Genomic DNA, 27,600 nt, shown 5'->3' with positions numbered 1-27,600 from the left:
CAACACAGTTAAGTCACAATGTATCAAATAATTCTACTTCCTAGTAGGTTATGTTAATGCCGAATTAAAGAGAGGTCCACGCTGATTGAAGAAACGTCTTTGTTTGTTATGCATGTGACTTGTAGATGGGGGAATGAACAGAGCCTTTGTTTGTGGACATTAAGCTCAATGGAGTTCTGCATGAGGATGTCTGCAGGGAAATGACACGACGCCTCTGTGTTGCTCTGTGTACTCTGTCACTAGTTACACAGGGCGAGTGATAGTGAAGCTGAACTAAGAGTGGTGTCCTTTAACACGGTACAATTATCCACAGACTTTTCTTACTAAGGGGAATAAACCACGTCGTTGTACACAGGAGGCTGACGTCCTCAGCCGGTAACGGGATGTAACCTAGGTAACAGCTGGACCTGTTAAACGTAGCGGAACAACCATCTGGTGAGTTTTATCTGTTACTGTAACATCTGCTAACAGTGAGTTTATCAGCAAACACAAGCAGATATTTTCTTATTTGTGATATTTAAATCACTTACTTCCCGTTTAATAACTTGTTGTCCTGCAGTCGGTGGCATTTATTATGAACGTACCTAGGCTAATGTTAGCTGATGCTGGCTTTCAAAATAATATTGGCATTAAGCGACCATTGCAAGTTCCCCTTTCTTCTCTTCACACTGTCTCTTCCTGTTTACATCTTGAAATCTTGAATCTGCTGTTTCTCACAGGAAGGGCTGCACATTCAGTGTTGAGATGAACTTTCCAAAGTAGCAGTCTCTTCTGGACCACTGATCCTGGCAGCCCTTTATGGCGTGCCCTGTCCAGTTCTTCTGCCGGGGGCTTCGCACTGTTGGATTAGTTCTCCTTTACTATGCCTTCTCTATAGGCATCACCTTCTATAACAAATGGCTGATGAAGGTAAGTGAAGAAGTCCCTGACATACAAACGATAAGTCATAAAACTGATCCTCAGTACTTCATGGTTTTCACTAAGGATGATTCATGTAAACCAGGGATGGCCAACTTTGGTCACAGCAAGGGCCACATTCATTTAGTTCTCACTGCCAGAGGGCCAAATTGTAGGATACAAAAACGATTACAGTCAATTATGTCTCAAATTTAACTCAACATATACCAGTGATCAAATATTATTATGGACATACTTCTGGTTTTCATGATTTCATGGCAGATTTAGTCATGTTTTCTTCATGTTCCCGATTAATTGATGTGTAAAAATTGACCTGAGGGCCACATTGAAGGTTGATGTTGGGCCAGTTGCCCACCCCTAATGTAAACAATCTTGTTTTTCCTGATTATGGGACTCTGGTTAACAGTGTGGGTATGATACTTCAAAATTAATTTTCACATCAGTTCAATAATCCAGGATTCAGTAGTATTGGCTTATGATATGATATTATAAAAATGGCATTTAAAAATCAGAAAATATTGTATTGATTTGATTAAATATCTTGATGAAACCTGTGACTTACACCTTCAAGTGTTTCTATGCTAGGAGGAGGTGTAGAGTATGTCATTTTCGCAGTGTCCCAGGGGGAACGAACCTTAAAAAAAAGAGCCAGTAGACCATGGATGAATTATGACCACAAGGCCGTCAAGGATTACATCTATTTTCTCTCACAGGATTTCCGCTACCCCCTCTTCATGACGTTGGTTCACCTCACCATCATCTTCTGCCTTTCGACTCTGACACGAAGGGCCATGCAGTTGTGGACGGGGAAACCACGCATCACTTTGAACTGGAGAGATTACCTCCGTAAAGTAGCACCCACAGGTGAGCTTCTCAGATAGAGTTCTCAGAGTTTTACAAAACGGATCAGATGGAAGCACAACACATTCAGAGACTGAGAAAAGAGAGTTCTTATCATAGTTACTGACTGACAACGTTTTGAGTGGAAGCTAATCGCTCTTACAGCACACGGGCTAAAGTTCAAATTGATAAAATAAAAAAAGATTACATCACACAAAAGACGACAGTTGAAAAGCCTAATGATCTCAGAGAATAACTACTAAGTAGATTCACTTTTTATAGAGTCAAAAAACAAATCTTTGTTACTTAAAAAAGCAAACCTGCAGCAGCACAAAAATGCATTTTTTTTATTATCATGTTATATTAATGCTTGTAACCGCTCTTGCAGAGTAGATTTTAGACAGAGTTATTGTCTGCATGCTGGCAGAACTGTCTTTTTTGTTTTCAGTGTCATAGATTCACAGTATGTGTTACATTCGACTGTTACACTACTACTAACACAACTAACACATGTACAGGTGGAATTAACAAAGACATAAGAAACACCGCTTTGTCCACAGGAGTAGCCAAAAATCTACCTCAGAAAAAATAATTTAAGCTGTAAAAGTCCAATATGTAAGATACTGTATCTACTGAATTAAATCATTAAATGACCTCACTACATCATCAGACATATGGGAAACATGCTATGTTGAAGTGCTGGCTCCTCTGTCAACAACGCAGCAGCCAATATGTGTCGATTCCAGTGCAGAATGATTTGTTTTTGTTTTGAAAAGAGAAGGGAGGTGTTGCACCTGGATTTGCCAGCTGCCCGCTGCAGGTGGAAGCGGGCACTGGTTCCGAGATAACTGATTCTACCCGACCTAAAGAGCCTCTACATTTTTCTAATAAACTCCACGAGCAGAAACGTGTAAAAAAGGAGAAACATTGGATATGCTTTTGAAAAATGGAGAGAGATATGTTTTAAATTTGTACTGCATTTTTCTTTTGGGGGGGGGGGGGGGGGGGGGCTTTTTGGGCCTTTATTTGAAAGACAGGACAGTGGATAAAGTCAGAAATCAGGGAGAGACAGAGTGGGGAACGACATGCGGGAAAGGAGCTACAGCTTCCATACATGGGACGTGCGCACTAACCACTGCGCCACCAGCGCCCCGATTTGTACTGCATTTTAAACACTAGGTGTCAGAGTAACATATTTCTCCTTTAAGTTTCTTTATTTTGTAGGATAACCCATCTTCTTTGTTTTTATCAGTAACTTTGAAAACAAAATACCCCTTCAAGTTCTGCTAATTTAAGCCTTAAATTACTAGGTTTTACTGTTATAAATTCAAATGTGAACGATTAAAACTGATCTATCTTCATCTGTGATACGTTCCTTTTTGTGTTTAAAACTGAAAGTCTTAAAATAGGGACACAAAAATGGATTGCTTCTTAGAGTTCTACATTCTGCCCCCCTTTACCCAGCCTTGGCAACAGCACTAGATATTGGACTCTCCAACTGGAGCTTCCTCTTCATCACCATTAGCTTGTAAGTGTACGACTTGTGCTTTTTTAATTCAAACATACAACATCAATATGAGCTGAGCATCTTAAGGTTATCGAGGTCATATTTGTGAAGTTAGTCATTGCTTCCTGCATTTATTTTGTGCCATCCCAGGTACACCATGACCAAGTCTTCAGCTGTGCTCTTCATCCTCTTTTTCTCCCTGGTCTTCAAACTGGAGGAGCCGGTGAGTGACCTACATATTTAACTTCAAGTATTTGTTGGAAAAAGTTTTGCTAGAGAATGATGGTTTATTTGCTTACACACTTTATTTATGCCAGAGGAAATGCTTTGTTCTGTTATTTGGAGTAAACAGTCACACAAAAAGAAGAACACAAAGTCCACCAATGTAATAAACCCAACATACATAACAATCACTATCCTATATTATAACACATTTCTAGTGCAACTATGCCCTCTGTTTTATCAACGAATGATACAGGATTGTCAAGGTAATACAAATATATGGACTGTATGTCATAATAACCTTTCATCATAATTTTCTCCGACTGTTTATCGCCATCTCTCCTTTGTTTCTTGCGACCAGAACCCATTCCTGATCGTGGTTGTGCTCCTGATCGCCTCTGGTCTCTTTATGTTTACGTTTGAGTCGACTCAGTTCAACCTGGAGGGCTTCATCATGGTGCTGCTGGCGTCCTTCATAGGGGGGATCCGATGGACCCTCACTCAGGTCCTCATGCAGAAAGCTGAGCTGGGTCAGTTTTCTTGTTGGCTTTTTTTCTCCCATAAACAGATGAATATAAAAAAAAATAATGTGACTATCAGCTTCCCCAAACCAGCATCAGCGGAGAAAAAGGATGAATAAAGTGTGTGCGGTATGATTTTATCTGTTTACTTAATACCTGAATCTGTCTCTGCCTGAATCCTCTGACCATGAGTGAACTGATAAGTGGATACACTTTCTATGGAGAAGAATATATATTATTTATGAATACAATATTTGTTATCATCTCCATCTGGTAAAAGCACTGTATTCAATATGTAGCTAAGCAAAGAATCACTTAAGAATCTCAAAATAACCTCTGACAATAATACAGGTACATCTAAATGTGTGCTTACTTCATTAAAGATAAAATGTTTTTGTCTTCTCTTCAAACTTCATCTTCATGTTCTTCTCTATGCCAGGCCTTCAGAACCCAATTGACGCCATGTACCACCTACAACCTCTCATGTTCCTCGGCCTCTTTCCCCTCTTCCTGTTTAATGAAGGTTAGTATTGTCTTCAGCTGTGATTTGTCATCCTGTCTCTGTTGCCACTGCTGTAAACTGGACTTTCGCTAAATTCACAGGCTCGGAGTGAATGGTCGTATCCCGCTTATAATCTATTATCAACATACAGTCTGTCAATATACCCTACATGTACACAGAACATTCTAAAGAGTTGTACAGCTTGAACAAAGGTGCACATGACCATGCTGTAAAAATAAAGCCCATTTATTTTTTACAAGAGATTTATGACCACATACTGTATATCTTTTTAAGAGACTGCCCTCACCAATGTTTTTAAGAGACTGCCCTCACCAATGTTTTGACTTTTGACTGCAGTACCCTTTTTTAAACACTAGGTGTCAGAGTTGCATATTGCTCCCTAGAGTGCATATGGTATTAACTCTATTTTAACTCTATTTTCACATCGTTAATGTCCAGTCCATATAAAAAATAATCAATAATATGCTGGGATTAACAGGTGTGTCAAATTGAATCATGATAGACGGTAAGTCTAGGGTTAACAGCCGTTAGCGGCCGTGAATTTGAATCCAATCACAGCTCTTGGCTGCATGTCATCCCACGCTCTCTGCTCCTAACATTTCCTGTCTCTCTTCAGCTGGCCTATCTAATAAAGGCAAAAAAGGTCCCAATAAATAACTACAAAAAAACAATTCTAATACTAAGTAGACTCAGTAGACTTTGTGGCTAAAGAAAAAATCAGGTAAGCTAAATATGTAGACTCCAATTTTAAACTCAGTTGTGGTTCATTTAGGTTTCATTAGTGTGAGACTTAAGAAGGAAAGAAATGAAACGTTTGGTATTTAATGGTTTCAAGCAGTATCCTCGTGACCATTTGTTGTGATTCTGTGAAAATACCCGTAGAATGTAAAAGATTGACTTTAGGATTATGGGACAATAAATGATCAGTTACTAAAAGATTTTTTTGTTGTCTCTTTTTCCAGGGCTCAGCCTCAGCACTTCTGAAAAGCTATTCCGGGTTACTGAGCTTTCCCCTCTCCTACATTCACTCTTCACGCTGAGCATCGGCGGCTTGCTGGCTTTCGGTTTGGGCTTCTCAGAGTTCCTGCTGGTCTCCAAGACCTCAAGCCTCACTTTATCCATATCAGGGATCTTTAAGGTACTTAATGGTTTCTGTGTGTGGTATGGCTTGATTGAAAAGCTAAAGCTATTGAAATAAAAAAAAAAGAAGAAAAAAGCCCCTTCACACAATTTTAATCCAGGCAGAACAATATTTAGATAAGTCAAATCAATTTAAATTACAGCAACAAATCATAACTGGAATAATAATATGATGCTTTTCATGCAGAGCAGGTCTAGACTTGGCCCATTAAAAGATTAATTACAAATAACCAACAATTTGCAGATGTAACTGTCCCACTACGGGGCTCACCTTCTTTTCATATGTCTTAAAACTTTTAAAATGGTTGAATCGAATTGGACAGGAATCGACAAAAACATTGACCATTGAGTAATGTTTGCATTCATCCCACAGCTTTATTTTTCTGCTGAGTAAAGATGATTCAAAGACTGAAAGACCTGCTCTGTTCTAGTCTTGTTCAGACTTATCTATGACACCCTCCCTTAATTCCTTTGATTGTCTTGTTTGTCTGTAGGAGGTGTGTACTCTGCTTTTGGCAGCATCTCTGATGGGAGACAAAATGAGCTTGCTTAATTGGCTGGGATTCGCTGTGTGCCTGTGCGGCATTTCATTACACGTGGGACTCAAGACATATTATTCAAAAAGTGAGTGTTCATTTTATTGTTATTGTTCATTCTACTGTCAACATGTGAAACCTGCAACAAATAAAGAGGCAATCAATGTTAGCAACATCCCTACTGACCATCCTATACAGCTTTAATTATAATGTCTGACACTGTAATAGAAGAATGTTAGTGTTCAATCATTTTATTAAAGTAAAAATTTAATCTTTTGTTTTTACGGTAAAAAGTCGAATATGTATCATTTCAAAAGTTTAACTGCTGAGCACAAGATGTCTTTCTCTCAGAGGAGTCAATCATTACATTTTTAATTTAATGGCACCAATTCACAACAAATGTTCTCTCAAGACATTGTACAAAAAGAGAAGGTCTGGACCTTACCCCCTTTTTTTTAAATGTTATTTACAAAGACCCAACATGAATCCACCATGAACAAACACTCAGCAGTATTTGGCAAAAGAGGGAAGGAGAAACATCCTTTTAACATCACAACCCTTGAGCAGAATCAGACTCATTTATAACAGCCATCTGCTCTCGGGCTGAGAAAGAGGGATAGAGGGATAGAGGGAGATGCAGAAAAGATGAGAGTCCAGCCCGAGGCTTCACGGGTCCAAATTACATTTGTGTCGTGCTCTGGCTCTACACAAAACACATCATAACCAGAAAGTCACATCCTCCGATGAGGAAAAAAACAACCAGCACTTTAATATGGACCAAGGGCTAAGATGTGACCACATTGCTTTCTGCTATCTTAAAACATCAGTTGAAATTATTATTAAGGCTGCATTTTTGTAGCAGAGGCGAAAAGATACATTATAAGACTATGTAAGTGTCCATCCTCCATACCCTGTGTTTTTGGAGAAATAACCCCACCTCATGGCCACTACTGAAACACTGATATTAACAACTATCTGCTTGAATCACCGTTTAAGATCATCATTTAACATAAAGGTTTAAGCTGAATAGGGAAACTTTTCCCCTTTTGCAGTTAGATGTGAAACACAGTTGTCAAACTAATGTCAAACAGAGCATGCATCATGCTGCACTGTGAAGCTGAACATCCACGCCAAGCATTGTTCTATGAAACTATTTGAATTTGAGGGGCATTGATGAAGTAATGAAATAACAATTTTGTCCTGTATTCCCTCAGGCAAAGGTCATTCTTTAAGGCAGCTCAACAGTAAGAGCCCAGAGCTTGAGTTGCCCTTACTGCGGCAGAATGGAGGAGAGATAGAGGACTCAGCTGCTGAAGAAGACGAGGAACAAGAGATCACTCTGCACTGACATCAAAGGATGCACACCGATGATGTCTAGAATGGCTTCATAACACTTGTTCCTTTACTTCCATCAAATGGTCTGATCTGTGATGTCAAAGCCTTCAAAAAAACTACATATGTTCAGGTAACACTGCCAAAAAGAGAGAGGGAACAGCCTCTGTTACGCTGTTCCTACTCCGATCATGTTTTCAGTCCAGACAAGGACCATCATTTGTACATCCACCGTGGACTTGACACAACAAGTTAGAATCTTTTGCCTTAGGGAAGCTTCAATAATGTAGCTAATACATCTCAATGTCAACAAAGTGTGATGTATGGAGAGAAAAAAAGGGACACACCGACACCTTAAATCTAGTGGGCCATTTTGCTTTGCTGGAAACGTGTTACGCTGTGGAAATATCTTCTGACCAGGTCTGGGAGCAGATTTTTTTAAACAAGAATTTCAATAAGAACTTTTAACCAAACTTACTTCAAAGGCCTGTGCTGCTAATGTCAATAAGTGATTCATTTCAGTCAAGCAATGAGCTGAAGAGATGTGAAAAGACTGTACCTTGATGTGCCTTCTTAACCTCACAGCAGTCGAGAAGACTTCTTTTTAAGAGCTATTTTTAAAATTCATTCTGACTGAATAAGCTGTTGAAACTACTTGAGTTCAAAGCTTTTTAAAAATTAAACCTATTTGAATGTTTTTTATGGATTTTCTGTAAGATGCAGCATTGTTGCACTTCAGTAAGAAATACAAAGAAAAGGTCGTTTTTCATTTCAAATAAATCTGTGAAAACTAATGTGTAGCACACTTTGAAATGTCATACCTGTCTCCCTCTTTCTTTTCATTATAGGTTTTATTCAAGTCAAGATGCAAATCTAACTTGAGCTATCATTATAGAGGTTATCTTATATTACCCTGATGATTGTCATCATGCAGCCACTACAGGTCTTCCTCTCATTCAAGTTGCTCTACCGTTGGAAAAGATAGTTGAAAAAGCTACTGCATGTACTTTCTATTTAATTTATTTTAAATGATAAGACCAGGTATAAGAAAAAGGAGGAATGTTTTTTTTCCTGCACCTTGGGAATATAGTCTAAATGTCAAAAATAAAGTCAAAGTTTAAGACTACGGTAAGTGTCAGGCATATGAAAAATAAATCAAACAAGACATTTTTTTGATTGTATGTGGACCAAAAAGTGTTTTTGCCTGGCTCTTAAACTTAATTTAATATACCTTTTAGATAACAGTGTACACTTGGACATTTAACATCTGTGAGTCATGCCTTTGACTCATTGGGGATTAGATTTCACAAATAACCTTTTTATAACCAACACCTGCGTGACCTGCTAGCCAGAATTCATGTTGTAGGGTCAAGTTCCAACTTGGCTGTTTGGAAATTGTTTAAGCCTGTATAGTGCAGATTTAATGGAAAATAAGCATCTGGTGTAAAGCCCCTTTTTCCACAAGCATCTTGCTCATGAAGTCACCAAAGTAACTTCCAACAAATGTATTCCACTTTGTGAAGAGTCACAGGTATCATAGAAAATAATGCTCTAGTCTAATGGCGATTAAATTCATAAAGTGCACCAGACAGCAGGTAGTCCCTGTTGCGTTTAATCAAGGTGTGCTGAGTGGAAACAGGTCGAATTTGCGCTGTTGAGGTTTTTATAACCTCTGAAGTGCCACGCCCATGTTGAAGCTACGGGACGGCCTCGCTTCTCGGATTTCACCCCGAGGAGTTCAGATACAAGTTGATGTCAAAGAGCTGCCTTCACAATCAAGCGGAACTGGCGCGTGTTGACATCCCAACCCTGGAATGCTCGTGTTCAGTCTCTGAAGGAAGGAACGTGCACGCAGGTAGCAACCAGGTAAGAACCTCACCTGGCTCTTTGAGACGGCGACAAACAATAACTGTAGGCTTTTTTTTTTTTTTTAGCTAAACTATTGTTATTGGCGCTCTCCCACCTTGTGTTGTGGGGGAGAGAAACAAAGTCAAAAGTTCACGTTATCTTGAGTAGTTGCCCTCCATTGTTAGAAACTTCTTTTAAAAATCCTCCACGAGAAGAGTAAACAGTTAAGTAGACAACGTCTTGAAGTTACACATTCACATTTAAACAAATGTCGGGTTTTAATTGTTGAAAATACACGAATTAAAATATCTAGTCTTTTTTTACTTATTTCAAGTAACAAGCGAAACGCAAAACACATAAATAGCAATTAAATAACAGGTACTTAACAAAACGCTATAGACTTTAATAGCCTGCTGCTAAACATTTGTGTAGTCTACTGAGTTCAATAAGTTCAATTCGCCTTTTTAACTCATAAATAGACCACCTGAGTAACTTAAAGGTTCAGTGGAGTTCAAGCTTCTTCTTGGTGGTGTCATGTTTTCCAGGTGAGCTCACACTAAGGGCAGAAAAGATGTCTGAAGCTAATTTAAGACCACAATCATTTCTCTAAAGTTCACTGATACACAGAGAAAGTATGAGACATCAGACAGTCATCAGCTCTGGTTAATGGAGACATATTTTACATTTGACAACGTTAGTTTTTGTGCTCATAAATGTGATTCTGCTATTTTCCTGCTCATTTTGGTCGAGTGCAGGTGATACTTATGGAATATATGCGATATTTTATTCCAACTTATTGCAAAGACCATGAACTCTTCTATTTAGTATGATTGTCAAAGTAGTTGGCTCTCTGGTGATAGTCAACAGGCAGATGCAGACTGTACAATACCATGTTCCTCAAAGTATAAACTTTCACTGAGTATAGTAGGAAGCTACTCAAAACTTGGGTTAAAGGTGCATATCACCACAAATTATATATGAAGGAATGGCATTAAATCACATAAACAGTCAATAGAATATGTAGTGTTAGCATACTTAATGTGGCTTTTTTATCATCCTGTAATAATGCCAGAAATGATTATTTCAAGCCATGCAACATTCATCTCAAAACATTTTAAGGGACAGATACTGACCCTGTATATTATTATTTAAATTCCAAAGAATGATCAACAAATGTTGCAGATGAAAGTGAAATGATTTTTCTTCACCAGTGCATAAAGGAAAAACTGAGTTATTCCCAATAGACTCAAGAGTTTGGCATAATAAAGTCCACATGTTGGCTCATAATCTTTACTATTAGAGATGCACAGATTGTGGAAATACAGATTTTGAATTTGTGTTTTGGGGGGGGGAAAGCAACAACAATTCACCCGATTGTGATACCAATGTTTTTTTTTCATTACTTCTTTTGGTGGAAGAGTCCCACAATGACATCTGACTTCCTCTGTCCATGTCTGTCAGCAGGGCCAATATCAGCTGATACTGATGTAAAACCGATCCATCTGTGCATCCCTAGTTACTATTATTGAGTTTTTGGCCGAGGAAACTGGACTGAAAGTCTGCTGCATATGCTCATATGCGGTTAATTTAAACAAATAGCATAAAGATAAGTGTGGTTTATCTGTAACAGTGCTGTGTTTCTGATATACATTTTTTAATGCACCTTAATTATATACCTCACGTATTTAAAAATGGGGTATGGCAAAAAGAGGAAACTGCACACAGCGAGTAGATCCATAGGCATTGTCTTAACAATACTAGTCTTTTCCTTAAGACTGGTATGCAACATGCAGCTCAAGTTCCAGCTCAAACACTTGACAACATTCCGGCAAGCAGAAACACGAAACATGCGTAAAACATACAAGAAGAGTGATACAGTCACACGTCACGTCCTGCACATGATGGCTGTATATCTGTGTCTGAAGAGCCTTAAGGCAGGATGGAAATTTCTCTTCAGCGGTGGTCTGTCTAGTCATAAAGTTGATCTAGACGGACTCAGACATGAGCTCATTACTCAGTTGAAGTGAAGACACTTTAAATAGATTATTCTTTTGTTCTGGTGGTAATTTTTTTTGCTAAACTGTGACTTAAGGTTGCTTTTCTCACCATCCCTTTGTTCTCTCAGTTTTAGGTATAGATCTAGGAATATCAGTATAATAACATAGCTACCAGACATTTGATTTTCGCTTTGTTCTTCTCTTTCCTTCATTTTATTGAACAATATTCGTATTCACTGGGAGGAGAAGTCAGACATCGTGCCCTTGGTTACTAAAGAGCATCTGCCTACATCACTTCCAACCCTTCAGTTCTCCAGCATGTTTAAACATTTTATTTAACACATTTAGCTTTATTTTGTTCAAGTCAGGGCATTGAAATGTCAACACAAACTGCTGTGTATGATATGCTGGACAGGTTTCAAATAGTCTTCCTGTTCAAGAGAAAAGCATCCACTGTAATGCACTGTTAAAGAAATCAGAACTAAAGACATGCAAGTCTTGCATAGTGCTGACTGCTGTCCCTCTGAGACAGAGGTGTGTTAGTTTTATGGGCTCTTAAAGTGCAGCGTGTTTGTTAATGTGTGTGTCATTAGCTGTGTGAAGTTGAGGGTCTGTAATGTGGACGAACACTACCACCTGTACTTTGTGGCAGCCATAAAAGAGTTCCCATGGGAAAAGGTGACCGGCTGCATTCGTTGGTGCAGCGTTATTTTTGTCTTCTTGTGCTGTTTGGCAAACAAAGAAAAATAATTAGTAAACCTTTTTTTTATCTTGCTGTCCAGTTTAACTAAATTGTACAATACCTTGTTGGTCTTTCAAATACATGAATCTTTGCAAAGTAATTAGAATAACTTTTTTGTGTAGTTCATGACTGAAATGACATATTACATATTACTAATAGGGGTGATGATTGTATTATTTTTTACCACTACTTCTCTACTGTAACTGAATGTCCCTTTGTCCAACACTGTCTTTTTCCTTCCATCCAGTCATTACTATTGATCATCACTATAATTATTATATAGGCATGCAGAGAAGTATGAATGCTGTTTTAGAAGTTATCTGGCAAACTGAGTAATCCTGCTTGGTTCATTTATCCCAATGCAATTTCTAGTTTCTAGAAGGCATTTTATCATTCTTTTTGCCTTTATTGGATAGGACAGTGGATGGAGTATGAAACCAGGGAGAGAGCAATTGAGGAGTGACATGCGGGAAAGGAGCCACAGGCCGGACTCAAACTCGAGCTGCCCGCTTGAGGTCTATAGCCCCCGAATATTGGGCATGACCAAACCACTAGGCCGTCTGTGCCCCCAATTTGATCTTCCATTTTAACAAACTGCTTCTCTTAAGAAGTTTTAGGAACTCTATTTTGTTGATGTAGTTTAACTTCTTCCAGCATGATGTAGCTTGGATAGCTTTGTTTTCATAGTAGCATCCCAAGCTGTCCGCAGAATACCAGAATACAGTGAATGATGCGGCAAATTATTCAGATTTTTTTTGTTGGCTTTGATAAGAGAAAGAGTCCTTAATCAAATATATTTACTTTGTTCTATCATTTGAAAGATGGTAATGCAGCAAATCATCACAAATCATTAGCTAGAATAACACACAAGTCTTTATAACTTTGCCTGAAACATTAATTTATTGATTTGCTTCCTTGGTCACATAATAACTTTTGCAGGTTAAGTTTTTGATCAAAAGAAGACAAAATGCCATCCAGCTTCACCTAGCTAGTTTGGCAATGACCTGTTTTTTTTTAGTCTTCTACTGAGCAAATTAGCCACTGCATGCATGATCAATATTAATGTTACATATATGTATGACTTATCAAATAAACATGTATGTATGGTTCTCTTTCTCTTTCATGTTACCAGACTCCACTCATGTCTCTGTACCTAACATCATCATCATCTTCATCATCATCTCTCTGCCTCATGCTGAGGTTGCTGCTGAGTGTCCTGTTGCTGCTCTCGTCGGGGGTCCATGGCCAAGGTATAGTGCCTTTTGAGTACATCTTAAATTACAGCATGCCACATACACAGCTAGATGTGGTGGTGAGGTTGGGACCTAACGGTCTAGAAAATCATCTCTGTTACGCTGTTGTTTGTTACATGTCAATCAACTGCTTGTAAGTGTCTGTTCTAAGGAGGGGTTTGTAAGTGAACAACAGAGAGATTTGAATACCACCTTATTCTCAATTCATATGGGGTCACTTTTAAAAATCTAAATTCTAGCTCAGACTGATGATCAGGATGATCTATTTGGTAATTGATGACCATTTCTTTACATCTAGCATTATATTTAAGATTATTTTTTGCCTTTATGACATAGGACACCTACAGAGAGACAGAAGATATGATAGAAAAAGAGATCAGGATTGGCAGTCTAACCTGTGACCAGTCCTCTGTAGTCGTGGCAACTACTCTACCAACTGAGCTAAACCGATTCCCTCTTTTGATTTTTTTCTCCTAACATTCATTTTATTATTAATAATCAAACTATTCATAAAGGTAAGGGTTAGCAAGAAACTAAACTGAAAAATAATGGTCAAAACCAGTTATTTTTGTCAGTGGATATGTAAGACCTTGACCTCATTCTTTCTAAATTCCCATTTAGACCCTTTATGATCCTTTGCCGGGCACCCAAGAGGACGGGGACCCTCCATGGGCCCCTGGCCCAAATACACAGGAACACACACACATTATTGAGGGTCATACGCTGAAAAGAAGCGATGAAGACAACCTTCTGTGACTCATGTCTACACTCTTCTGTCTTCTTTGCCCACCCATCTTCCTCTCCATCTGTAACCCTGCCACACTGTAACTCTGCGATGTTCCTCTGACATGCCCTTTGACCCCTCTAGTCTCCAACAAACGTCCTGTTCCTGTTTCTATACCAGACAAGAGGACAGGGCAGGCTTTGATGGATGAGGGGGCAGCTGGAGAGAGGGATGGTCCGAGGGTGGGAGGATAGAAATATGAAAGACGCTGCTTGTTGGGAAACCCCTGCTGGAAATTATGCAGATGATGTTGAAAACAAGAGATTGATTTGATTTAAGGAGAAGGAAGTGAGGCCGCCCTGGAGAATGGGAGGAGAGAAGAAAGCACAGATTGTTTCTTTGATCTCAGAAAAGTCTGAAACTGTCATGATCTCCTTCTTTCTCTTGATCCAAGTCTCAAGTATACCAGACACACATACACGTTAAAACCTGAATTTTTGTTTTCTCTGTCTCTGTGAATGTCAAGGTCGTCTTAAGCTGACAGTGCTGTCTGAAGACAGACTGCAGATGAAATGGAAGGAGGCTGACGGACCTGTTCAGGGCTACAAGGTCCGAGTGAGACCAATCTCAGGTGAGTTGTGGGAAAGTTTTGAAAGCAATCCGTCCATCCATAAGCTAACTCCTTCATATTGTAGATAATCCAACACAGGCCCAATACAACCTATTAAGATTGTCAGCATTTTTGAAACTCGATACCACGTGTTTAAAAGTCAGTCTGTTATTTTAATAATAGTAATGGAATAGCAGAAGCTTTACAGTATATAAGAAAAAATAGACTCAGCATATTTCTTTTACAAAAAGCCGCCTTCAGCACCATCTAAATTGCATAAATATGTTGAAACGTTGCCAACATATTTGTGTAATTGATACAGTATGCAGAAGTATGTCTTCAATTTTGGTAATTAACAACACAACATTACCAAAGGTAGGGTGCCTAGGATTTTTTTGCTGTGCTGATGTCTTTTTGGAGCATCTGCGGCATCAGTAATACACTTTCAGAAATCATGGGGGATGTGTATTCACTGTTCCACGATTTGTTACTGTACAAATAAAATTAGCTAACTCAGTCACAAAAACACACACATGCAACACTCAAAACATGATACATCAGTTTTGCATTTGGAGAATAAATGTGTAATATGTTCCTTGATTCTATGTATTTATGCAGCTTGTTTATTCAAAGTTACAGTCACTTCCATATCTTACCATACCTATCTTAGTTTTTTTCGTTTGTAATGTTCATGTTCCAGCTTATGACCACAGGTATGTGTCCACCATTGTTCAAATCATTTTAAGTACCGTTAGCCTTCAGCTGTAATTATTTGGCTTCAGGACCACCATTCGTTTTAGGGCAATTGTTCACAGAAATGGAGCTCAAACAGTGGAGTCACAAATGTGAAGGACCCTGGTTATTCCTTATGTGACTGTTTCTTTAACTTAATTCACTCTAAATTGAATTATTATAATCAAAATGCCATCATTTAAAAAAAAATGAAGGGATTTCTTTGCAAGGTTAGGAAAGTGTACGAACTCTTGTTCCTGGAAATCTGTCACTTTAAGAACTTTTGCCAGAGCCAAATAACAGTCTTGCTCTGAGATCACTATTTACTGCATTTAAATTAGAGACTGGATTGTTTGTGTCATGGTGCCAACAGAAGCAGGAGCAGCTTTCTCTCTCAGTAGACTGCATCAGAATAGTATAAAAACATGTTCCGGTAAGTTAAAACATTGCATTGCTTCGGAGGATAAAGTATTTTTAGAAGTCACTTCAGCTCAAATCATAGTCACAGGAAGGGTACTGAGGGTGCTTCAGCACCCCCTAAAACCAGGCACAATTAAAACCATAAACTTTTAAAAACATTTACACTACTTTCCATCATTGCACACACATTTAGGTGTTTTTGTGGTTTTCAGCATAATCCAAGTCATCAAAGACATCTGGTCGTCCTGTCAGAACGTACAGCAGAATGAGATGTTTCTCACTCTCACTGCTCTGTTAAAAATAACTGAGAACTGGTATGGCCTATGACCAATACTTAATTAATACTAGTATTAATAATCCTCAACATTAAAATGGATTCATTATTTTCACAACAGAATTTTTCTATTTTCTATTTAGAGAGTCAAGAAATAAAATGCATTTCACAAATCCAAAACAAATCTGAACATAAACGTTTTATAAAAGTATATTTCTGAATTAGAAGCCTGTGTTTTCACTCCTCTCAAAGTGCCTTTTATCTCACTGTAATCCTGACGGCTTATAAGTATCAGCTCTCTTGCTCCACAGGCGATGGTTTGGATAAGAATGCAGCTCCCTCCTTATCATCTTCGATTCTTCCTGCCCTTCTTTCATAACATTGTTTTCTCTTTGTCAACTTCTTATCACTCATTCCACAATGTGCAGCTAAGCCTGGGCTTGTTTAAAAGAGAGACAGAAGGGGGGCTTAGAGGAAGAATTCAGTCCAACATGAGACTCGAGGGGTAGGATCTGAATCTGATCTGGAAGGGGGCAGGGGGGTTTTCTTTAAGAGGAGGAACGAGAAGTACATTTCCTGAGGCTGTTTGTGTCTTCAGTTCATGTCATTCTATGTTTGCTGTTTATGTTTTATGCATATGAAGGTTTTATTAGCTTGCTGTGTTGGATGATGTCTTGTTTGTCATGCATCATCAGCCCACTAAGACATGTTTTTACCGATGTTTGTTTAACTGAACACCAGTCAAACTAGAATATGGTGTCCTGCATGGTTATTCTTACAAAACCCATCAGAAAAATCTATCCCTCACTGGGACCATCCCTAGGGTTCAATTTTTGGAGTAATAATTGAAGTCCAGCTCAATGATTTGTAGCTTTGAGTTTGGCCAATTCTCCATTCAGCCAGCTTCATAGATCTCAGGTTGTTTTTTAAGTGATTGAACATCAACTCTGACTGTGGACAAATTCTCCCTGGATGCAGCACATAGATGTATCCTAAATGTCCTTTCTCAAAGAGGTTAACAACAAGAAGGTCTGAATGTTAACAACTTGTGGTCTTACCTTAAGTAGAGCCCTGGGCAGAGTTTAAGTCCCTTGAGCCATGGTTGTTACTTTCAAACTTTGTTGTTGGTTTGTAACAAGAACTTTTCCTACTACTCCATTGGTATCTCAGTGTCACCCCTCCTGCTTATTCTTTATTCTTTTGAGTAAACATTATCTTAACTGATGCAAGAAACCTTGACTTTGTCTCTCTTTCTCTGGGTCCAAATAATCTTTAGACTTAATCCCTAATAGTTTGGAGGCAAGCCTTCATCAACCTTCTCTCCTCTTTTCCAGAGGTGCCACAGCCAGAGCTGATGCTGACGACCACAAGAGGTCGGGCAACGGTGGCAGGACTTGACTCCAGTCAGGAATACAACCTCCAAGTCCTTGTTCTGAATGGGACGACAGAGAAACTTCTTGCAAAGCGACGATTCACCAGTAAGGAACACAGTACGAGAGTGGGAAAAAATGTAATGTTGGCTAAGAGGAGTGTAGAAGAAATACTGGACAAAGGGAGGTGTCAATAAGAGTTAAAAATCCCATTTTGAGGTAAAACAAAAAACAGGCATTTCTTACAGCATCTGAAAGCTTAGTCCTGCACACTCAGAATGATGATTTTAAATTGGTTTATACATTTTAATCCAGCTCAGTCAGTGTTTCCCAAACAAGCTACAGTTCTTGTATCTACAGTTGAAAGATTTCAAAGTCAACTGTGAGGTAAAAAGACTCTCTAAGCTTCTGTTGACTCAGTTGGTACTGTGAGATATCATTGGCAAGACAACAAAGTCATTAAATAGGAAGTGATGCATTTTTGACATTCATACACTTTTTTTGGAGCTTGCACTGGTTCCTCCTAGTCCATGCCCCATCTGAGCAAATAGATGAATAAGCACACACACACACACACACACACACACACACACACACACATTCTGCACTGAGTGTGTGGGTATAAATACTACCTTAGCAGAATTACAGACTGAAAATAGGTTTTGTTTGAACTTAAGTGTATACTTACATGAGTTAAATGTGTTCCTGGGTTGTAAAGGCAACTTCCCGAAGGTAACCTTACCACCAAAATCACACATTATGTTATAGCTTTCTACTCACGCTGTTGGGCAGTTAGGGAAGGGCAGCTTGCAAAAAGAAGAGTGCGTAAGTTCATTTGAATGAGGAGAAAAGCTGTGGGAAGACAACATTTTATGGCGTGTCACTTATTTAAGTAGGAATAATCAACAAATCTGCAAACTTGCTGTTCCTAGGATTGTTTCAGACATCTCTCTCTCTCTCTCTCTCTCTCTCTCTCTCTCTCATTGCAGTCATTTCCTATGACATTGACTGTTAATCCCGTCATGAATCTCCGTTTAGTGTTCCCCCCTGAAATGCAAGAAACTTCACTTTTGGCATCTATTGTTGTTCTGTAGTGCTCATTCTGAATTATATAATATTTGATGTAAACCTTGCTGGTAACATAAGGTTACTGTGTTGGGTGGAGCAAGTCCAGGCAAGAGTGAAAAGCATGTTAACTCGGAAAATCGCAACACCGGCTGTCATGCTGGAATGATTGCAGTCTGGGAATTCCTTCCTGATGCGTCTTCACCTTTCCCACCTGCTTTAACCCCCTCTGGGCCCAGTTCTCTATTTGAGCCATGCTAATGATAGTAGGTTACTGTGTCGAGTACATCCTCGGAAATTTCACCCTCAATTTGCCACTTGTGACCTTGTCTTCTAACTCAGGGCAAAGCTCTTTTGACAGGTGAAGCAGTTTGATAGAGAAGAAATCAAACATAGCACAGAGCTAAAAGGACATACCAACCAGCAAACATGCTCTAACTTCACCTCACGCATCAATTTTATCCCTCTAATCTCAAATGTAATCTGCAAAAACATATTTCTCGAGATAATGAACAGTCCAGTCATGCTTTTGCATCATCAGCACTCAGAGAGCCCTGCAGTAATTTAACACAAGAAGCCGGGGGAAACCAATATTTTACAAATCCGTCAGTGTCAGCAGTTTCACCTGGCATGACTTGTGTTCATATTCTGTGCTGTAACAGCTGATGTGGTGAAGTGTGCGCTCACTTTTTTAAACTTTATTAAATTAAACTTAATCCAATATATGTCAAAGGTATATTGGTGTAAGCAGGATAACACCAGCAACCTCATGAAAACACTCAAATGCAGCATTCTTTAAACTTGAAAGTGCACCCGATTTTAGCATCTGGCATGTGCAGCCTTGTCTAGTTCATTGCCACATTAAACTCCTGTTTAAGCCTACACAAGTCTTTTATTTTAACTGTAGGATTTACAGAAAGTAAAAGTTAATATTCAGTAATAAAAACCCAGCAGTACCACAGAGTGTCTTTGCAGGCTTATTGACAGCGCTGTCAGGGGAACAGGCAATTACTGTTGACAGATATAGAGGAGGTTGTACCACAGTCTGGTTTTTAAGTAGTTCACTGACAGTAAGTACTGTTCTTATGCTGTTGTATTTCCATATTTACTATCACTTTTGTCAGTTTCCACTGTGGTGACTTTTCTGGTCTGTGGTCATTTTGTCACTTGGATTATTAAGTGTACACTACAGCCTTTCTTATGTTGCTTGAGTGATTAATGCCTACACAAAGTGATTTGTGTGATAACAAGTGTCGGAACAAATCTTTGTAAGATAAGTAAAAGTAACAACAACACTGATTATAAACACTCTGCTACAAATATCAGTCAGTAGCAAGATTAGCATCAAAATATAAATTCATGTACTTAAGGTAAAAGATAATCCATAGCTGCTGTTTCTCTCTTCCAGTGGAGGGTCTGCGGGAAGAGGAAATGATCCGCAGCGGTAGCCGAGATCAGAGGAAGAAGATATTGCCAGGCGGGTCCGGGTCAGGAGATCTGGACGACGTAACTGAGGCGCTGCTGGGACTTCCAACAGTTCTGTATCCAGACCCCACAACCACAGCTGCTGCTACTACTGCAGGTGAGGCATGCTAGTCGATTAAAGCGCCACATCCCCACATACTGACACACATCTTGGAATAATTATCATATGTCTTTTGATCCTGACCAAGAAAAGTTGAAACTCAGGCCAAACCCAACACATAGTAATACCCCAGGTGCCTCCATATGAGAAGTAATTTGAGAAGAGGACAACATGGGACACTAGTACGCAGTTTTATGTTGAGATAAACTGGAATCAACAACTCAGCTGTAAAATCCTTGTTTTCATTTGTTTAATAAAAAAAAAAATTTAAGTCCAGTCAGAATGTCCTTAAGTATAACATAGTTGAGGGTAATCTACATTGCTTGGAGAAAAACTCACTCAATGTGAACTTTACTGTCTGACTAAATCAAGTTTATTTTATCACAGACAATCATACAACATGCTACCACAAGGATATAATCCTGAAATGTTGTTCAAGTCTTCTATTTAAGAGACTAGAAAAAAAGTCAAAATAAAAATGATTTTCAGAATAGGAATAGTAACGATTTTTAGTAAATGGTTCAGGCAGCTGTCTTCCTGAACTCAGCAGAGATAAATCAAAATATTTGGAGTGGTTGGGATCCTTAATTATCCTCCAAACATTAATCTTTCTTGCATCACTACCCTATTATATTTTCAGCAGTTTTTTTCTGTGGACCTCATTTATCATTTTAGAAATTATACCCCAACGCCTATGTTTTAGTGTGGCACATTCAGGCAGGATTAGCAGAGTCTCTATCTTATTGAATTAACTGGTATTAACTGGTATTATCCCCAGGATATCATTTGCAAAAGTATTGCATCACATTCACTTCCTAGCTTTATCACTAATAATAAAAACTTTCGGAACTGCATTCCTCTATGTACGTCATCCACACAGACTGTAAACAATAATGGATGAAGTTACTGCAGGGCGGTTCGCAATGTTGGAAATGCTGTTTCAACATAACTTTCAGTTTAACGAACGAGCTGACACTCAAGATTCTGCACTTCCAGATCAGATTCATTTTTCAACACTGGAGGTTGCTGCTTTGTCATTCCTTTAATCATTTTGAGATTTCCCTGTTTTTAAGGATTTGAGCTTTCCCTTTTTGTGAATCCGTCTCCATGCTGTATTGTCAGATGTGCCTCCTGAATTTGCACCCTAAAATACTCTCGCTACTTTCTTTTATAATTTCCCAAAAATCCAGTGCATTTCTGGAACAGAAAAAGGGAAAAAAGGTGACAAAAAATAGTTATAATAACACCCAAACTTATATATATTATCAGAGGATATTTGATATTTTATGAAATATTGTAGGTTATAGTTTTTTTTTCTTTACTAATTCTGGCTTACAGCTGCTTCTGGTCTTCCATGGCTTGTCGTTATTACACTATGTGGCACGGAAGCACAAATTTAAAATCAAACTAGAACACACGAGTATATTATGTGTAGTATACAGTATTCATGAACGCTTACACCGAAACGCTTTGAGCCAAATACACACACACATTAATAATAGACCAGCTGCAGTAGGTGTAACACAGGAAATAAAAGTTGGAACGAGATGGAAGAAAGGTAGGCCTGGAGCCCTGTGTTTATGTGTTAACAGTGAAATAATGTTTCTCTCACGTGTCCCTTTGATATGTTTGAAGTTAGAGCTGATGTAAAAAGATTTCCTGTCACATTCAGCTTCAACTGTTCCCTGCATCAATCGATGTTTATCTTACTAGAACCTCACTCATCTTCCTGTTTACTCTCTTCTCCAGATCCCCCAGCTGAAGAAACCCCCTCTCAGCTTCCTGATGAGACCCCAGAGACAAACCCTAAAGAAAAGAGAAAAAGAAAGAAAGAGAAGGAACGAGACCGTACAAAGATGGAGAAAAAAGAAGAGCAGGGGACGACGCAGGGCAAAGCAGCAGAGGAGAAACCCCGGAAGACAACGTTCCCTACCCAGCCAGTTACAGGTAACCTCTGCTCTCCAGTGTTAGACTAATAAAAGACTTCTAAATGCTTATTTTTGTGACGTTTGTTACGTTAAAGAACCAAAACATTACAGTAATGATTATCACAACTTCCTTCAGTTAGTTAAGCTTGTTATCAGAACGTCTGGCTGTTATTGTCTTTCCTCTTTTAAAGAGTCAGGAACAAGAGTTGAGAGCTGCAGTAAGTGTCGGTTTGAAATGTGATGACAGTGTTCAGTCAAGGGAGGGACAGGTAGAAGAAAGGATAATGACAGGCCGTCCTGTTCCGCTGCAGGGCTGCATGTGTCCTCTCTCATTCTCATTCATAGTTAAGGGGAACACACAGATATTCACATGCATTGAAACATGCTCCTGTTCATGTTTGCACCATGTCGACACATGTACATAGTCGTCACTCGCCCACATTTCAACACCTGCATCCACTTTATGCCTGAGTTAATTCATAAAACTCTCTGTTTGCCCATTTAAAAACTGTGCACAAATGACAGAGAATATACCCAGTTCTTTGATTTGTTCAAATATGTTCTGCCTTTAATCAAGGTATATCTCCGAGGAGGCCATTTGAGTGTGAGAGCAATGCAGCAGCGGACGTCATGTTGTTGGTGGACGGCTCTTGGAGCATCGGACGCACCAACTTCAGACGGGTCAGAGACTTCTTGGAGGGCCTGATGACACCCTTTCATATCGGACCAAACCACATTCAAATCGGTGAGGGTTGGAGTTTGTGGGAACTTTCTCTCACATTATCGTTCAAACTGAATGTTAAGGGATTGAAGAGTTGTATACAGTAGGTCATGACAAGAACTATGTGTATGTTTTTATATACCACCATATTGTAACTTAGATTAGCTAGGGCTTGATTTTTTTGAAAAATGTTCATGATGACTGACCAATTGGTCCTCCTATGGTGAGTTATTTGTGATCACACCCCAGTCAAACCCTCGTTTTTTTTTTTTTTGGCCATTTTTGGCTTTATTTTAAAGGACAGCTGAAGACAGGAAATGTTGGGAGAAAAGAGAGGGCGGGTAAGACGCAGCAAAGGGCCAAGGTCGGATTTGAACCCACGGCCGCTGCATCGAGGACTACAGCCTCTGTACTTGGGAAATGCGACATAATCGCCAAGCTACTGTTGCCTCAAACACCCGTACTTTAAACAAACACTCTAGGTTCTTACTTTAGAGTCAACCTAGACACCTCAGAGAATGACCACAGCAACCACCTGGAACACCCTTAAACCACTTATTTTAAGCCCAGAAACCAGCCAGGACACATTAGCAGCCACTAAATGACTACTTATCATTCCTGAAGTAACCACCTTTTACCAGCCAATCACTTGCAAGGAACACCATTAAAGCCAGCGTGCAAACACTTACAACCACCTTGTACTCACTTGATATCAGGCAGGAACTAACAAAGCTGTAGGACTGATACACAATTCATGCCACTACTTCAGCCTAAGATTATACGTACCCTTTGAACTTCATCCCTCATTCTGTTACTCCTACCTTTCATCATCTTTAAGCTGCTCCTCACGCCATTGTTTTTACGATACAGCATGTCAATGGCCAGCAATCATACAGCATCTTCTTTGTAAAATGATTGACCTTAAATCAACATTACACCTACTTTTCTTTTTCATTTTTTGGCATGTGATTGAAAAGGTCTAAAATGGAGTATCACTTGCCTACATCATAAGCTCAATATTTATTTTTTTCCTCTTAAAAGGTGATACAATGAAATGAAAAAGAGATGTGTTTTCACTTTACACAATAGCATGTCACACAGAAACAAAACAAATCTGTTAATCTTGTACAATATTTGATTCGTCCCAGGTCTGACCCAGTACAGTGGAGATCCACGCACAGAGTGGCAGCTCAACAACTTCACCACTAAAGACCAGCTGTTAGAGGCGGTGAGGAATTTCAGATATAAAGGAGGAAACACATTTACAGGTAAACACACATCAAACGTTTACAACATGGTGCTCATTTGTTTCTGTGTCTCAATCCTGACATTTTTTGTTCTAACATTAGCTCCTGATAAATACATGATGTACACAGCAGAATATATGTACTCTTTTATGTCCAGGTCAGGCACTGCTTCATGTCATGGAGGAGAACATGAGGCCAGAGGCAGGTGCCAGGGCAGACGTACCGTTTTTTCTGGTCTTGTTGACTGATGGGAAATCTCAGGATGATGCCATTGCTGCGGCAAACCGGCTAAAGAACGCCGGTGTGGAGATCATCGCTGTAGGTGAGACTGAAGAGAACACTCTATCTTCTAGCACAGGGACGGGAAACTGTGGCCACATGTGGACCCCTTTATCAGTTAATGCGGCCTGTGAGTCCATTTCAAATGTTAAAGTGTAAACATTTAGAAAATATGACAAAATCTGCCGTGAAGTATTTCAACTTAAGTTGCCGAATACAACAACAACAAAATTAAATAGTAGAAGCATTAGAAAATAAGAAATTGAATTTTTACATAATAATCTTTGATTACTGGTCATTTTTTTCTGCAAAACTCCCTGATGAAGCATAACTAAATAAAATAAAAGTAGAAAGTAGTAGAATAAACTTCAATAACAGTAAATAGTCTGTTCATTGCATTGAAAAAGAAGCTCAAATTGTCTTAAATGTTGTTTTGCTGATTAAATTAAGTATTACTATTTGCATTTGAGTTTTAAAAAATATCAATGTAAAAACATTTACAGATGTATTGATCCACTTTAAAAAAAAATTCAGATACGATTCGGATACATATGACCCGATTTAAAAAAAATAATAGTTAATGTTATTGTTGTTGTTGGTATCATGTGTAAGGCGACACAAAGCTGTAGTAATAATAATAATTTATACTTTATTAATCCCACAAGGGGAAATTAAGTTTTTACACTCTGTTTAATGAACATGAACACACACATAGGTCGAAATCCCAGTATTGTATTTCTTATTGAAAGAGCAAAAATAAATAAAAGAATAAAAATGCATAAAAATGTAAATGTTTCCAAATAAATGTTTTTAACTTTGTGATTGCTTCACATACGAACAGGAAGCAGCAACAACAGTAAGGTTTTCAAATTAAATATTATAATCTGAAGTGAAATAATTGTACTTTCTATCATATACTGTAGATGGAGCTGTTTCATCTTGTCATCTTGATGTAGAATATTTGTGGGCAGTTCTGCCTGAATGTCTTCAAAGCGAGACTGTACGATTAAAATGTCTTTCTTGATCGGTGACGTGGATCTGCACCTTCAGTCCAACATCTGATACGTAAATAGCGTCAATATTGGACCTGTTGACAATATTAGATCGGATCTGTCCCATCTCTATAAACAATTCTGAAAATGAAATGAAATTGTTACATTTTTCCCTTTTGTTCAATTAATGAAAAGTAACTGTTCTTGTCTAATTGAGAGTAACCTTAAATTAAACGTTTTATGTGTCCCTCTTGGTAATTATAGTAGCCCATCCCTGTTCTGGCACTTTTTAGGGCTCATGTTTACTTTAAAGCAGTCCCATCATCACCTGCATTTCTGTGCACACTCGACTGTAAATAATAAAAAATGTTGTTTGTTGATACAGCCACGGGGCTTTTAGAGGAGTGTAACCAATAATAAGCTGATGTGGTTTTATTGATATGATACAATGCAGTTTCTGACATGTTCTCATTGCTCGGTGTTTAAAGGCATTTTTTGCTATCTGTGTTTTCTTCTTGTGCTTCACCGATTGAACCACTTTAAAAACTCTGTGTTATTCAGGTGTAAAGAACGCTGATGAAGCGGAGTTGAGACAAGTGGCGTCGGAGCCGGTGGATCTGAATGTCTACAATGTGAATGACTTCCCTCTGCTCAGTAAACTGGTGGCAAGGCTGGTCCACATCCTGTGTGGGAGGATAGAGGACCGTGGAGTCTCTAAACGTGAGCTATCTGCCTATCAATGTGTAGGTCTGTCGTGTTGAGGTTTAATGTGCTCATTCAGAGTTGCTTGCTTTTTTTTATTTATTTTTTTAGGAATGGATCCTGGACCTACAGCAGACCCCGCCCTCTCTTACCCAAGTCCTATGGATCTACGGTTTTCTGAACTGGGTTCACGAGAGGTGAAGCTTCACTGGACCAATCCTGCCAAGTCAGTCCAACAGTACAGAGTGGTCTACCACAGCGCCGAGGGTCAGAGTCCACAGGAGGTTAGATCTTTGAATAGATCTTTAATTCACATGAATTATCGTCATGTTAGGTTGAGGACAAAAACACATTTATTTAGATATGCCTTAAAGAATGTCAGTTCCATGAAGCCTCTAAATCTTACTTTACATTGTATTCAAATTCTTGAGTACATGAAGTTTGAGCTCTCTTTAAAGGAATGTGTGGATTAAGTTTTTAGTTTTTGTTTTTGTCTTCTCCATGGTAACTTGTCTAACAGAGTCACCGAGAACACAACACCAGGTCAATGAGCCCTGATCGCCTTTCAATTTATTCATTTATTAATTCCCTTTCATTTAGTTTGCAAATTAAACGCATTTTCTGTACGAGTAGCCTTCATTTGAAATGAATACATATTATAACAGAATATTTAATGTCAAAATAAAAATGTTTAATGCATAAATTGTAAGTGTACGTGATGTTCTGCCTTTAGGTGGTATTGGCCGGCTCTGAGTCCACGGTGCTTCTGAAAGACCTTTCTTCTCAAACACTGTACCACGTGTCCATCTTTCCTGTGTATGAAGACAATGTTGGCCTGGCGCTACGAGGAACTGTCACTACATGTAAGTCTGACGTCATTCTAATCATCGTAGTTTAAGAGATTTATTTTTATTTTCATCCTTGGCATGAAAAGAAAAAACACTGTTGTTTCTGCTGATCCTCTACTTCTCTGCTCATCTTTTCTTTTCCCTCTCATGTCACTCAGTGCCTTTGGGCATGCCTACCAACCTGGAGGTGACTCCTTCCTCTTACAGCAAGCTGAGAGTGAGTTGGGATGCAGCACCGGAGGCGACGCAATACATGATCCTGTACTCAGCTCTCAACCACGGAGAGCCAGATGACGCCAAGGAGGTAAGACCTCCAACTTTAAAAAAAAGATACACATGGACAAATTCAGGTAAATATAACTATACTTTATTGAGAATTATAAACAAATGAGACAATTAGTAAAATGTTTGGCCATTTCTGCGTTAATGACGACCACATCATTCTTACCTTTGAATCACAGCTATGCCTGCTGTCTTCAATAGTTTTAATAAATACAAATATCAGCAAATCCCTGTTTCCCCTGAATCGCCCCCTAGTAATAAAATCAGGTTCTGATGTTTGTTTGTAAGCACTTCTCTACAGAAATTCATTGTAAGCTTACATTAAGGATTGTCTGGAGGTTTGTTACCATGTAGCCACCGTTCCATCACAAATTGATGTGGGCAGACATGCTGAAAACTGCTGAAAGAAGTATTATACAAAAAAACTTTAACTGTTTTTTTC

At 38.8% G+C, this 27,600-nt stretch overlaps 2 protein-coding genes across 2 annotated transcripts in view; both read left to right on the top strand.

Annotated features, from left to right (window-relative positions):
• The first annotated feature begins 41 nt into the window (after nucleotides 1–41).
• On the top strand, nucleotides 42–8,357 carry slc35c2 (solute carrier family 35 member C2). The gene is made up of 10 exons (XM_020635351.3): nucleotides 42–435; nucleotides 720–909; nucleotides 1,632–1,782; nucleotides 3,223–3,286; nucleotides 3,416–3,488; nucleotides 3,849–4,017; nucleotides 4,448–4,531; nucleotides 5,494–5,669; nucleotides 6,166–6,295; nucleotides 7,422–8,357. Exons 2-10 carry the CDS (start codon nucleotides 799–801, stop codon nucleotides 7,553–7,555), a joined length of 1,092 nt encoding a protein of 363 aa, XP_020491007.1. The 5' UTR covers nucleotides 42–435; nucleotides 720–798; the 3' UTR covers nucleotides 7,556–8,357.
• Nucleotides 8,358–9,282: 925 nt separating this feature from the next.
• The window catches only part of LOC109985098 (collagen alpha-1(XX) chain), a 33,430-nt gene continuing 15,112 nt past the window's right edge, over nucleotides 9,283–27,600 (top strand). Inside the window, exons 1-13 of the mRNA XM_029277630.2 lie at nucleotides 9,283–9,405; nucleotides 13,259–13,376; nucleotides 14,630–14,734; nucleotides 17,474–17,617; nucleotides 19,983–20,156; nucleotides 21,909–22,106; nucleotides 22,665–22,832; nucleotides 23,957–24,076; nucleotides 24,213–24,377; nucleotides 25,888–26,046; nucleotides 26,140–26,312; nucleotides 26,762–26,891; nucleotides 27,035–27,180. Coding sequence (XP_029133463.2) covers nucleotides 9,292–9,405; nucleotides 13,259–13,376; nucleotides 14,630–14,734; nucleotides 17,474–17,617; nucleotides 19,983–20,156; nucleotides 21,909–22,106; nucleotides 22,665–22,832; nucleotides 23,957–24,076; nucleotides 24,213–24,377; nucleotides 25,888–26,046; nucleotides 26,140–26,312; nucleotides 26,762–26,891; nucleotides 27,035–27,180 — 1,914 coding nt within the window. The 5' untranslated portion in view covers nucleotides 9,283–9,291. The remainder of the gene's footprint in view (nucleotides 9,406–13,258; nucleotides 13,377–14,629; nucleotides 14,735–17,473; nucleotides 17,618–19,982; nucleotides 20,157–21,908; nucleotides 22,107–22,664; nucleotides 22,833–23,956; nucleotides 24,077–24,212; nucleotides 24,378–25,887; nucleotides 26,047–26,139; nucleotides 26,313–26,761; nucleotides 26,892–27,034; nucleotides 27,181–27,600) is intronic.

The sequence above is a fragment of the Labrus bergylta genome, chromosome 12, assembly GCF_963930695.1.
Source record: "Labrus bergylta chromosome 12, fLabBer1.1, whole genome shotgun sequence".
NCBI lineage: Eukaryota > Metazoa > Chordata > Actinopteri > Labriformes > Labridae > Labrus > Labrus bergylta.
This window is presented reverse-complemented; position numbering and strand designations above follow the sequence as displayed.